The 14,028-nt window shown below is 35.5% G+C and overlaps 1 protein-coding gene across 2 annotated transcripts in view; it reads right to left on the bottom strand.

Moving 5' to 3' along the window:
• Window positions 1-6,045: 6,045 nt before the first annotated feature.
• The window catches only part of LOC106875799 (nucleolin), a 13,499-nt gene continuing 5,516 nt past the window's right edge, over window positions 6,046-14,028 (bottom strand). The window contains exons 2-14 of one of the 2 annotated variants that reach the window (XM_052968199.1): window positions 12,902-12,988; window positions 12,038-12,092; window positions 11,202-11,459; window positions 11,070-11,114; window positions 10,405-10,476; window positions 9,249-9,366; window positions 9,005-9,138; window positions 8,759-8,894; window positions 7,573-7,730; window positions 7,350-7,485; window positions 7,107-7,234; window positions 6,395-6,574; window positions 6,046-6,295 (exon numbers count right to left, since the gene is read on the bottom strand). In XM_052968199.1, the coding sequence (XP_052824159.1) occupies window positions 6,258-6,295; window positions 6,395-6,574; window positions 7,107-7,234; window positions 7,350-7,485; window positions 7,573-7,730; window positions 8,759-8,894; window positions 9,005-9,138; window positions 9,249-9,366; window positions 10,405-10,476; window positions 11,070-11,114; window positions 11,202-11,459; window positions 12,038-12,092; window positions 12,902-12,988 (1,545 nt within the window). In that variant the 3' untranslated portion in view covers window positions 6,046-6,257. The remainder of the gene's footprint in view (window positions 6,296-6,394; window positions 6,575-7,106; window positions 7,235-7,349; window positions 7,486-7,572; window positions 7,731-8,758; window positions 8,895-9,004; window positions 9,139-9,248; window positions 9,367-10,404; window positions 10,477-11,069; window positions 11,115-11,201; window positions 11,460-12,037; window positions 12,093-12,901; window positions 12,989-14,028) is intronic. The other variant, XM_052968200.1, reaches the window with a different exon arrangement.

The following is a 14,028-nucleotide window of genomic DNA, read 5'->3' as shown; positions in this document are numbered from 1 at the left end:
TTTTTTTTTTTTTTTTTTTTACATTCAATCACAACCACATCCACATCCAGTGACTGCAGAAAAGTCACTTTTATTCAGTTCTTAACATATGTGGTTTCACTTGTATATAGCCATGAATTTTTGCACTACTGATATTGTATGTAAACTTACTCTGATTAAAAAACATCAAAATATTCACTTCTTGTTTTGCCTGTAAATAATTTCTGTAGTTACTAACTAGAGTAACAAATCTTTATTAACCTTTCACCTGAAATTGCTTGTTCTAAAATGCTTATATTTAAACTGGTCATATCCAGCCCAAATATTCTACCTGTCTTGTGTTCAAACTGATCAGATCCAGCCCTCATGCCTACTCCATAGTGTCATTCTAAAAATAAGCAATCACATCTACAAGATAATGCATGGTTAATTCAAAATAATGTCAACATTTGACAAAGTAATCTGAATGCTAACAAGTTAAATAAATATGTCATAGAAGGAACGAATATATGAGTTGTCAGCTGGTCAACATCATAGGCTTCTGTGCCAGTGGAACATAAATAGCATCATTTGAACATGATCGTTACCAGCGTCGCCTTACTGGTACTTGTGCCGGTGGCATGTGAAAAAACATTCGAGCGAGATCATTGCCAGTGCCGCTGGACTGGCTCCTGTGCAGGTGGCACGTAAAATACACCATTTTGAGCGTGGTTGTTGCCAGTACCGTCTGACTGGCCTTCGTGCGGGTGACACGTAAAAGCACCCACTACACTCTCTGAGTGGTTGGCGTTAGGAAGGGCATCCAGCTGTAGAAACTCTGCCAAATCAGATTGGAACCTGGTGTAGCTATTTGGTTCGCCAGTCCTCAGTCAAATCGTCCAACCCATGCTAGCATGGAAGGCGGACGTTAAACGATGATGATGATGTTTTCACTAATGACTGTCAGTGAAAACATCAGTGAGTTCATATGTAACTTAGTGATTGTAAATCATACAAACCAGTTCAGTTAATATCATTATGTATAGCAATTTGTGGTATTTGCTTTGCAGATGGCTATTGTTCAGCAATAAGGTCTTGGTTCAGTTTAAAAGAAATGAGATAGTTATTGTGTATAGAAAGGTTGAATACTGGGATTCTTAAGAGTGAAAAATATTAATTTACTCACAGAAGTGGATACTGAATGTTTGTCTACTCCTGGTTGTATATGACTGGAAATTGAAACATTATTGTCCACTTTTCCATGCTTGCAGCTTTTCTACAGCTGGATGTCCTTCCTGTTGTTAACCTTCACCTGTTTCCAAGCCAGGCAACATCTTATTGCCAGACATGTATGTGCAGAATATTGGAGATGATTGACACTTATTTACAAGGTTATCCTGCTTATTGTGTTCTCTTCATGGAAGATCCAGCTGGGTCGATAACTTGTGTTGGTCAGCTGTATGGTCGTGGTAGGTAAGGTATCATGAGTATGGGGACTGGCTGGACTCTGCTGTGCAGGTTGCCCAAAAGGCCTCAGAAGTATACTAACAGATGGTGAATGCCTCCCACATAATGTCAAGACAATACACACACATTCACACAACAGTTTCAGCTTCTGTAACCAGATCCACTTGCAAGGCTTTGGTCATCCCAAGTTCAAGTCACTTACTGAAAGGTGCTATGCAGTGGACCTGAATCCAAAACCATGTGGTTGGAAGTGCTAACAGGTATTTTTTATAGTTTTAAAGCAGGGGTTTTCAAGCTGTGGTCTGCAAAAACAAGACAGGGGGTCCATGGACAGCAAATACTTTTTATGGGCAATTTGATTTTATATATGCTTTTTAATCGAAATCTTTTAATTGACAATAAACCTATTTGCTAAATACTGTTAAATAAATAAATGTAAAAATATGTTATTTTAAGCAAATATTTTTGTATAAATTTCATAGCGTTTATAAGGGGGTCCCTAAGATAAAGCCTGAAATATAAAGGGGTCTGCAAGTCAAAAAGTTTGAAAACCCCAGTTTTAAAGGATTTGTAATGAATGGAAGATGGGGTTTGTAAAGCTTTGAGGATGACTTGCTCAGCAGACACAATTGCGACAGGACTATTTTGCATGCAGGAGGAAGTGGTTATAAGAACGTTGCTGGTGTTAATTTTGAAGTTGGTGGCTTGTTGATGTGCCTGTTAATTTAATAGTTTTGTAAAGCAGGTTTAAATAAAGATAAGATTTACACTCTTAAGTTAGAATTAAGACCATTAGAGAAAAACTTTCAAAGACTTCATAAAATGTGGATTACTTAAGAGACTAGGTTCCAGAGGTATTATTTTGATCAAAAATTTGTGAAAATTTAAATCTGTGTTTTCTTGGTGCTAAAATGAAAATGTCATCATTTAATGTCCATTTCCAATCTGGTCTGGGTCAGACAGTTCAACAGGAGCTGACAAGCCAGAGATGCACCAAATTCCGATTGTCAGTTTTGGTATGGTTTCTACAGCTAGACATCCTTCCTAACATCAACCACTTTACAGAGTGTACTGGGTGCTTTTTATATGGCACCAGTACCCACGAGCTTACAAAACAAGGTCCCATTGACTGAGAGAGGGATTAGGAGGTGCATCGCTGTAAAGGATAGCCGAAATTATACTTATGCTTTTTCTCAAGCACAGCAAACTGCCAGTCTCAGTTCCTTGTCATTTCCCCAGTGAGGTACAAGATCCTTTCTCACCACTTCTTTCCATGCCTCCTTGAGTCTACCCCTTCCATACATTCCCTCCACAATTAGAGTTGGACACTTTTTAATGTAGCTGTCCTCATCCATACATACCATGTGATCATACCAGCATTCTTCTCTCTTGCGTGCTACATCTGATACCCAATTTTTCTCTTAAATCTTTTACCCTGCTGCACGTGCACTTACATTACCTGTCCAGTGGAACATGCTGGCTTCCTTTCTCTCAAGCCTTTGCAAGTCCTCTATGGTTGTAACCCATGTAGCATTGTTGTAATGTATACAAGTATCATATAATCCGCTTTTCATGCTGAAGGAGAGGGCATTTGCTCAGTTTGTTCTTATTCTAGCAATTATGCTTTCAGAACTTCCTACTCTAATGCTAACTTGGTCACCAAGGTAACAGATGCCATCTACTACTTCTAAGGGTTCCCCCAGATATTTGTTGAAGACTACATTTAGCTCTTACTGTACCTGCACATCTACCATACACGAAGACTACTGCACCTTGTGCATGCATAGCTGGGTATATCACTTAGAATTTCTACCAACACCTTCCCTCCCTACCAAGTAGGGCTATCTCCCTGAAAGGATTTGTTTCCTACTAGACTCCAAACCTAAAATTTCCTCTACTTCAGATACTGACTCAGCTGTAAGAACAAGAGCATCAGCATAGAGGAGCTCCCATGGGCAGCCTGTTACCTCCTGGGGGACTATGATGAACAAGAAGGGGATAAGAACTGATCCTTGGTAAACTACCTGTACACTGAATTCATTGTCAACCATCAACTTACTGACAGCGTACCTGAACAGCTCTCACCAACCACTCATCCCTAGCTTCTGCATTGACCGCCAGATGACGGAGCAGTGTATTTGTGTCAAGTTCAGGTTTATTCATTGTCGAATACCTCTGTAGCTGCTTTACCAGGATGGTAGCATCAGGTGCTTCACCCTGATGCAAAACCAAACTGCATCTCAACAGGGTTAACTTGAACTATGGCCCTCTCTATAACTTCCCCACGCTAGTCTGTCTGATCGGTACCTCTGTAAAATTAACTTAGGCATCACCTTTACCTTTGTAGTAGTTGACTATAGTCATTAGATATGACTTTTTTTGTTGGACATGATTAACTGTACAAGGTGGCTAGGCCGTCTCACCCTGCCACATATTTTAAGCATCTCAGTGGTGATTCCTGAAAGGCAGGGGTCTTTCCCCAGTCTTCATATCCTTCGTTGCCTCATCAATTTGGAAAGCTGGTCCTTCTGATCGTCCACATAAGGCAGCCTTTCACAGTGAGTAATCAATAAAGTATTTAAATGACAAAATAAAAAAATAAAAATTGTGTAAAAATAATTATAGAAAGGATTTTCAGGATGGAAACAAGTTCAGTTGTAAATATTGCATAGGAGTGGCTGAGTTGTCTTTAGCATTGGTAATGATAGTGTCACTGTAGTTGTTCTACAATTGCCATATAATGTCCAAGGAACACTAGTAGTAACAGAAAAAAGAAAAAAGCTCTGATGGGACAAATTATATTGAATTCAATGCTAAAACTTAAAATATTAAGGTGTTACTTGCTGTCACACCATGTACATACATCAAATCATGTTGGGGACACCAGTGTAGAAAATAGATTGATGAGAAAAAAAGGATTCATCTAAAATTATGCTATTTGGTACTTTCTACAAAAACAAAAATTTTCCACATTTCAGTGCACATGAACAGCAAATCTGGGGCAAGCAGCATCTTTCTAAGGGTAAAGTAATGCTCAATTTATAAGTGTGTATGATGTATAAGTTGAGTCCACGTGCATACATGTATGTGGTCATCCAGGCATCTAATACCCTTTTATTTTAAATGAGCTGAAAAGTGAAGAAAATACCTCCTCTGGACATGAATACAAGAGAAAAGAAAGGAATGGGTGCAGCCAAATCATACTAGTGGAACTATCCATGATCACTTTGGACCATATCCTAAGCACTTGGATCATAATCCATCAGCAGCAAATCATAAGTTTGATGTCTACTTTTCCATGAGGGTACAGAGCAGATGAAAATATGCTGGCAGTTAATTCTACAACCAGATGCCAATCCATCAAAACAGCAAAGACATGGTTATGTAGAAAATTATATCATTTGAAGGAGATATTGATTAACATAGTTGCACTTTTGTGGTAGACTGGAAGGAAATGACACCATCTGCATAAATAGGAAGGGCACTGTTAGTAACCAGCAAGCACACGGTGTGGGAGGATGCAAAGTTCACTCACACATAACAGGCTCCTGCCAACCAAATCCACTCAAGCCAGAGTCTGTAGAAGAGGCAAAAAATTTCCGCATCGGTATTGAACCCAAATCAATGTAGTTAGGAAGAAAATAACAGTTATCCACAGTAGTGCCCAGGCCAGTACAAACAATAGCTTGTATATAGTGAAGTGACTTGAAACTAGCCCCTATTAAAAGGAGAGTACTGTAGATACTGAACCCCTTACCAGATGTCTCGTAGTAAGTTCCTCCCTAAGACAAATGAACCATTTAACTTTTAAGAAGGAACGCATTCAATTGTTGAAGAAGAGGTTCTTTTGTAAAGTCACTTTTTCTAGTTTTTGTAAGATAGTTACTAGCAAGCTATCCAGCTTATTAGGATATCTCCTACCGAAAAGACCTACTCCCAATGTCATCACAACGCCTATTGTTCTGGTGTTTGATTATTCTGTCCAAGGTTAAAATGTTCCAAGTATTTTTGGACTGAAGATTTGACTACCTGTATAGGAATGGAAAAGAAATTGAAATATAATTGGCTCTAAGAACTCCCATCGAAGATTTACGACTTTGGCAACCTTTCCACCTCACATGTATATTTAGGATAATGAAAACTGTCAGTCTTAAACATCTCTAGTACTGATGCAACATGTAGTAGCAACACTGTCAAGTCATGTTTATTCCCAAGACAGGATCTGGAGAAATCCAGCATTAACCACCAAACTAAGTTGAGCATCATGTATTCCCAAGTGTAAAATATAAGCAATTTATTAAAACTAATGTTTTTTGCATCCCTTTCATTTTACTCCTCTAAAAGTATCTTGACCTGGAACTGTAAATGTTTATAACCCTACTTGGATCTCAAACAAGAAGCAGTTTTCCTACCAACACAAAGTGGCAACTTAACAGACTTCTGGTTACAGAGGCTGAAATCAAAACCAGAGCAGAAATTGTCCAGTAACTTTCACCCTAAGATGAGCAACATAACTTCTTGAGGAATAGCAATCAGTTCCAAAAACAATGAATAAACTGTTTGTAGTTAAGATACCAACAATTATTAGAAGATACTTGAAAGTAATTGACAAACAAGATAGATATTTTGATAATTTTAATGGCAGTAAGTTAGCATACAACATCAGTGGCATTAAAAAGTTATGGCTATGTACAAGGAAGTCCACAAATATTAAGACTGGAATTACAGTGATTTCATCTGCAGACATTGAATGTGCTTGAATATAAAACAAAGAGGCATGATCAGTTATCATCCATTTACAATGGAAGGCACAGTTTTATTGTCCAAACTGCTCAATCGCTATCACTGAAAGTCTTTTTCCTTCCTGTTCCTGGAGAAGAAAAAAAAAATGTTGAGACAAAGGGAAAAATGAACATTCCATTTTAAACCTGTAAATTAAAAGCACAAAATAGAAAAATGTTATACATACCACCAAAACTGTTTCGACCACCACCATAACCTCCACCGCCACGGCCACCACCATAACCTCCGCCACCACGTCCACCACCAAAACCTCCACGTCTACCACCAAAACCTCCGCCACCGCGGCCACCACCAAAACCTCCTCCACGTCCACCACCAAAACTTCCTCCACGTCTTCCACCAAAACCTGGAAAAGAAATTTACATATCAATCTGTGTTATCATCTTGTATTTAAGTGTGAAGAAAAATAGCTGACGAAGAACTTACAAAATCAAACGTTAACTCTTTAGCATTCAGCATACTGTTAAATGTAATACACACTTATCTTGAATTAATTAGATCATATTTTGAGGTAGTTGATAAGTTTTATAATGACATCACAGGGCAAGGCACCAGAGGCTGGTATAATATTTTGGCCAAATGTGGCTTCATTAAATGCTAATGGGTCAATGGTCAACAAAATAGTTATAGTGACAACTGTAAGAAGTCACTATAAGAAATTGTAGACCATTGGTGGCTTGGTAAAAACAATCTGAATTTAAATAACTACAATATAGCAAATACAAGGGGGGAAAAAAAATCTTCATTGGGCCCAAATTAACTTTGCCACTCAGTATACCATGATCTACTTTTCTGAAACCTTTCCAATATGCCTACTGCATAAGTTTTTAAACTCCAACCACACCTGTCTTCAGTAACAAAACAAAAAGTTACTCTACCTCCACCACCATCATTTCTGCCTCTTGCATAACAGCACCGTACAGATCTGCCATCAATGTTAGTACCATCAAATTTAGTCAGAGCACTTTTTGCATTTTGAATAGAATCAAAATCAATGAAGGCAATTCTAAAACAGAAAAAAGAGAAAGTTCCATATTTAAAAATGGACTAAGAACATATGCAATAAAATGTCAAATCCAATACAACACAATGCAAAAAGTGAACAAGTTGTCATTACACACCCTTTTGGCTTTCCAGAATCTGGAAATGATGGTAATCGTATATCAGTAGCATCCTTGAAATATGACCGTAAAGAGCTTTCTGTTGAATCATAGGACAGATTTCTTACTAAAAGTACACTGGATTCTTCTGGTTCATCTTGAATAAAAAGAGACAAAAGGTTAATAAATGCACCAAAGTAATGCTATTTCATTACAATTGAAGTGAGTATCAAATAAAAATTACCATCTCTAAAGCCTCCTCTTCCTCTTTGTTGTGAATAATCAGTCTTGGGACTGTTTGCATAATCCAACAACAGTCGTTGGTCCCCGCACTCAACACCCTGTTTGTTTTCAAGTGCATCCTTTACATTATCGGAACTCTCAAACTCAACATACGCAAACCTGAAACCAAAACAAATACAGTAAACTAAGAACTGTTTTCTGATAACCAAAATACACCCTACATGTTTCAATTAACTTTTAAAATAAAGTTTAATATCTTCCCAAAAATAACTAAGAAAAATTTAGAGTGGGTCAATAAAACAACTTTGATTTAACAAAATAAACTATTTAAATTTAAGCACCAGCATAGAAAATGAGTTATTAGCTAATATGCAATGAGTATACAACAAAAGTTTAAAGACAAATTGTGCAAATTACTGGGTTATTTAACAGTTAATCTTTAAACACACTAAGACAATGAAACAGGTGTACCATAAACAGATTCATCTTTAAAACAATAAATCTACACAAACTATACACAGAAACATAGTGATTCACAATTCAAACCCTGTCAAGCACCTTATAGGTAAAAAAAAAAAAAAAAGCAATTATAAATCAAATGCATGTATATCTATATATACACATTCACAATACTCCTAGAAGTGCTTGGATGTAACTTTCTTTTAAGTATTGTGGGAAGCCACAACTTTTTTTTTTTCCCCTGTTTAATAATTCCTGCAGTAATTGATTCAAAGAAAAAAGTAAACACTCTAATGGTTTTGTTTCTTTAGATTGGATAGGTCTAATACCGTCCTAAGAACTGGCCAAATTGTTTCACTTTCGGACATATAAATACTCAATTCATTACCAAAGATGTGGCTTTTGCCATATATTTTCAGTCTCGTTTTGAAAATACTTTGAACTCAAACTCAGTGCTGAAATATCCAACATAATGGCAGATAGTGTAACTATCTGCCATTATGTTGGGTATTTAAATGAAACCATAAGAATGTAGTGAGATTAATGCCGAAATTCTCATTAAAACATGAATGGGTTACTACTGGCGCTTTTGGTAACAAAAGGGCCAAAACAGACTATAGCACAAAAAATAAGCACACTTTTGTTTGTTTTTTTTAAAACACTAAAGACAATCATAGCAAATGATTATATAAATGGCACACTGTAAATTAAAGATATTGTAATCTTACCCCTTATGTGAATCTCCTTTATAGGGAATTCTGACACTTTGTGCTTCAGGAAATATCTCCATCAGTTTGCTTCTAAGACTATCTTCTGAGTCATCATAAGGTAGATTTTTCAGAAATAGTGTGTTTGATTCATCACCTGGGGAAAAAAAGCATAAACTGTTGTGTACTGTTCAGTCTACCAACAGGACATTGTATCTATGATTTTCTTTCCCTCGAGTTCTTATTGTACAAACAAAATCAACGTACCCGTGTTTCTTTCTCCCTTTGGTCTCTTGGGCCGACCTTTCTCAAATGTCAGTGCAGACCCTTTATAGTCAAGATTTTGCATTGCTAAAATTTTATCAAGATCATCTGGATTAGCCAAGTCAATGTGGGCAAATCTATAACAGAAAGCAATATAAATGAGTGAATATAAAACAATACAAAGTGAATATGCATAACAAAAAGCCTATAAAATGTAAAACAGCTAACAAGAAATTGTAATACATACGCTCTGTCCTCACGCTTGCGAACAGATGAGACTTCAATTCCTTTCTTCTTAAGAAATTTCTCAAAGGCCTCAGCAGTCACTTCCTCAGGAATATTTCTGCACATAACTGTTACAGACTCTGAAAAGGAATAATTGAAAAATTCAACATCAGCTTTCTTTCATAATAACCAACAATATTGTCAGTGGTAACTTATCATTTATCAAATTTATTATTTCTATCAATTTCAACTCCTGTACCACAAGTAAACACATTTGCCACCTTGTCCTGGATCACACATAGCTGCAATTCAAGAGAAGTTTGCTTGGAAGTAGAAATGACAACAAAGGAATTTTCCAAGCAAGAAGCAATGCTTAGTCTTATTTTAGAAAATCCTGGCCAAAATATTCTACCTACCCTAAAATCTCAAAGCCACGTGATTAATTCAAAATGGTGCTAATAAATAAACATACTTGGCAAACATCTGAATGCTAAGGGCTTAATAAGAGATAAGATCTTGGAGATGATAATGTGAGCAATACATCTCCACCATGCAGTTTGATACCAGACTTTAATTCACAAGATTCTTCAAAGCATAATTACAAAGTGATTCCAAGCAGGAATGAAATGATCCCATAATTGATCACTGGATCAATTCGTTTGGGATGTGGCATTAAAAGCCGATTAAGTAATTTAATATTTTACTTGTGTCAGTCATAAGACTGCAGCCATGTTGGAGCACCACCTTTAAGGGTTTTAGTCTAATAAACTAACCCCAGGTTTTATTCTTTAAAGGCTAGTACTTATTTTATTGGTTTCTTTTGCTGAACTGCCAAGTTACAGGAACACACCAACACTGGTTGTCGTGCAGTAACAGGGGGGAATGGAGGGAGATACACACACGCACATATATATATATATATATAAACAGGCTTTCAGCTTCCATTCACCGAATACTCACAAGGATTTGGTTGGCTCTGAGCCCAGAACCACGTAGTAGTGAAGCAAGCTTAAGTAATTTTTGTTCAGGATAATAAATGAAACAAGGTATGCTCATAAACAGCCACATTATTACATTAAGATATGAAAGTGTGTCTCAGAATGCTTTTCCTGATAGAAGCTGTAGAACTTCTAACCACAAAACTTTGGAGCATGCACACAAACCAAAGTAAATCTTACCATCAACTTTAGCTTTCTTGGCATCGTTACCATTTTCTGGCTCTGTTTTACGCTTCTTAGCTTCTTTTGAACCTGTTGAAGACAAAATGATTACACAGATACAAACAATGTAATTAAGTTTCTATTTCTAACTACCTCACAAATAAAAAGTGTACATAGCTGTTTTCCATAAAAAAATCATACTACACATATCATTTAATGGCCACTTTCCTCGCTGGCAAACCGGAGGGCTTTACCAGGTTCCAGTCTGATTTGGCATGGCTTCTACCCCTGGATGCCCTTCCTAGTGTAATGGGTGTTTTTTTTTTTTTTTTACACACCACTGGCAATGGCCATGACTATGATTTCACTTGGCTTGACAAGTCTTCACAAGGACAGCATATCGCCAAAGGTCTGTCATGAGGCTCAACATTTTGAAACAAATCCCGTGTTTTGGGAAGCTCATTACACCAATAACGATAACATACACACATTGTACCTTGCGACGGCTATCATGCCAATAACACACACCAGTACATGTTATTACTATTAGCGTAATGACTACCAAAACACAACAAAAGGTTATAGCTGTTTATAAAACCAATATTAAATTCTAAATTATATACATATGGGAAACATGAACTGTACAAAAATGGTAATTGAGAAAGAAAACCAAAATTAAATACCATCAGCATTTCCATTGAGCTTTGGCTTAGGAGACTCTTCTGATTCTATAAAGTAAAAAGATGTTTTTAGTCAATATCAGAAAACATTTCAAAACAAAATTTATTCAAGATATATTTTGAGGATTTGCATACCTTCTTCACTAGAATCTTCCTCACTAGAATCCTCTTCTGATTCTTCTTCAGATTCATCAGAATCTTCTTCAGAATCATCTGATTCAGCAACCTTTTTGGCTTTTTCTTCTTTTTTTGCTTTCTTTTCCTCTTTTACTGTCTCTTTTTTTACTTTTTTCTTCTTATCTTCTACTTCCTCTTCCTCCTCACTATCACTTTCCTCTTCCTCACTACATTCTTCTTCTTCACTGTCACTGGATTCTTCCTTCTTTTTCTTTGCTATTGTACAAAGCAAAAACAAATATTTATTACAAAAATAAAGCAGATATAAATAGATTATAGCTATTAAAGGTAGAACATTTTTAAATTTCATGAATTTGTACATCAAGTCCAGTATGGGCATTTATTTAACCGTTTAGCATTTAAACTGGCCATATCCAACCCTAATTAGTCTACTTGTTCTATGTTCAAACTAACTATATCCAGTATCTCACATTTACCAACGTCATTATGAAAATAAGCAATCACATCATTGAAATCTCAGTCAGAGGATAATGCGAGATTAATTCAAAGCAATATGAATAAATAAGCATTACATTTGACAGAGTAATCTGAACACTAAAGGATTAACCTCAAACTTCCTGGCATTTATTACAAACACAAAATGCACAGCACTTCACATATTTCTGTTATTTAGCTTTTTTTTGTTAAAAAAACAACAAAAAAAAACCTACAGGAAACCCTAAACATCATTGCCAGGATAGACTACAGAGAAGTGAGTGAATTGATTCCCTAACATAAGCCCAATAAAAACATGTCTATACACCAATTACAATATTATATAAATCAAATCTTACCAGCAACTTTGCTTTGTTTTGACTGCTTCTTAGCTTTTGTAGCAACTGGAGCTTCCTAAAAACAAAAAAAAAATTTTTTCTATCAGAAAAAATTGTTTCAGCATACATCTTTATTCATGGATCAGATTGAATTACAAGCAAGGTAATATTTTGCCATAGCAAAACATCAAAGACTGAAAGCCAACAATACTTGTTCAAACCAATGACAAGCAAGAGCACTCACATACATGAACAGCTTTCTCCATATTCCATCAACCAAATCCACTCACAAAGTACTTAACTCAGTGCTATAGAAGACAAGTACTAAAAGTGCCAAGTAGTTGGACTGAACCAAAAGCTACATGGTCAGGAAACCAGCTTCTTAATCACATGTAAACATGTCCATGTGTAACAATCCACTAACTGCAAGAAAAAAAACTTTTCAGGTCTCAAATTACAACCAAGCCACCAACCTATACAACCTGTCGTGAGTTAAATTTAGAGCTACCCCAAGACAGATCTACAGAGTTTATACAGATGCAGAGGCAATTTATGTTATGTACAAAAAGTTGGAAGGAACAAGTACAAATTCTTGCAAGTGGATAGTGGTGACAAAGTGAGTGAAGTAGACATTGTTGATAAAGACAGGGAGCAATGTTGATCAGAAGGTGATTGAATAAGTTATGGTTATTATTAAAAAATGGCAAATGACTTAAGGAGAAAAGACAGGACTGGGTTGCCAAGTAATTCTACCTTCTTAGGTTTCAGAGAGAAATTATTTTAAAATAAAAATATGAAATTTAATTCAAGGATTTATCTGTACTCAAGCACACCGAATCTAATCTTTGATAGGTTTTGTGTTAAAAAAAAAAAAAAGGTACTCACAACTTCCATTTCTGATTCTGAAGACGACTCCTCTGAAGATTCTTCAGGTTCTACAGGTTTGGCAGGTTTAACAGTCTTTTTGGAAGCCTAAAACAAAGAAACATTATTAATTGAAATAGAAACCAACACAGAAGTAGAGCATATACAGCAACTGGGTAAATTTTGGGAACTTTCAGAACTCAGGATAAAATGACTGCCAACAGACATTAAATTGTATACTCTGCTGGATCAAAACTTGGAAAACATACAATGTTTACATTTGAAAAACACTATAAAATGTAATTTTATTTACAATTATTTTTCCTAAAAATTTAACCCTTTTAATACAAACCTGCCTGAGTTGTGACACAAACTTCCCACTTCATGTTAAATGTCCCAAATATTAGTTTAATAATGAAGTTATTCTTTATCTTCAAAATTAAATGAAGGCAAATGTCTTGGTATTTGCATTCATAATATGAACTGCCACATTGACAAATTGTAATTGTTGTTTTACATAAAAAAAAATTTAAATGCCCAGGTAGCTATGCAATTTATATAATTTAATCCATGTAGAATATTCTTTTAGTTTAGCACACCAAGGAAACAATACAACTATAAAGACATCAAGACACTATGGTCAAAGTTATATTTAAAATATAAAAGTATCAGAAAGCCCAATGAGGTAAATCAACAAAGGGTTATGCCCGAATGAGTTATAAAAAGGTCCAACTGATTTATCAATTTAATATTGAAAAAAATCATTCCCCTCCATAATGCAATATCGAAATAATTTATCACTAGTACGAAAATATGAAGGCAAAAAATTTTGTAGCCACATCCTAAGGCTCTTGAAAATTCATGCTTTAGAAAAAAAGAGTAAGAAATAAGTGTCCTATTCAAAATTTATTAAATATACAGAAGTCATTTTAAGCATTAACAATTTGAAATAGTACATAAAAGAGGTTCTACAAGATACATAACATTTGTTGAGACTAAAATACCAGAAGCATTAAGTAATTTTGTAATATATATTCAATATATAAAATTTTCTTAAAATAAAGCATAAGGAACCCAAGTTATTTTGTCACCTTTAATCTCACCATACACACATCTATATATATATATATATATATATATATATATAT

Source organism: Octopus bimaculoides, chromosome 5 (genome assembly GCF_001194135.2).
Source record: "Octopus bimaculoides isolate UCB-OBI-ISO-001 chromosome 5, ASM119413v2, whole genome shotgun sequence".
NCBI classification, from domain to species: Eukaryota; Metazoa; Mollusca; class Cephalopoda; order Octopoda; family Octopodidae; genus Octopus; species Octopus bimaculoides.
The sequence above is the reverse complement of the archived record's forward strand: the minus strand, read 5'-3'. Positions and strand labels throughout refer to the sequence as shown.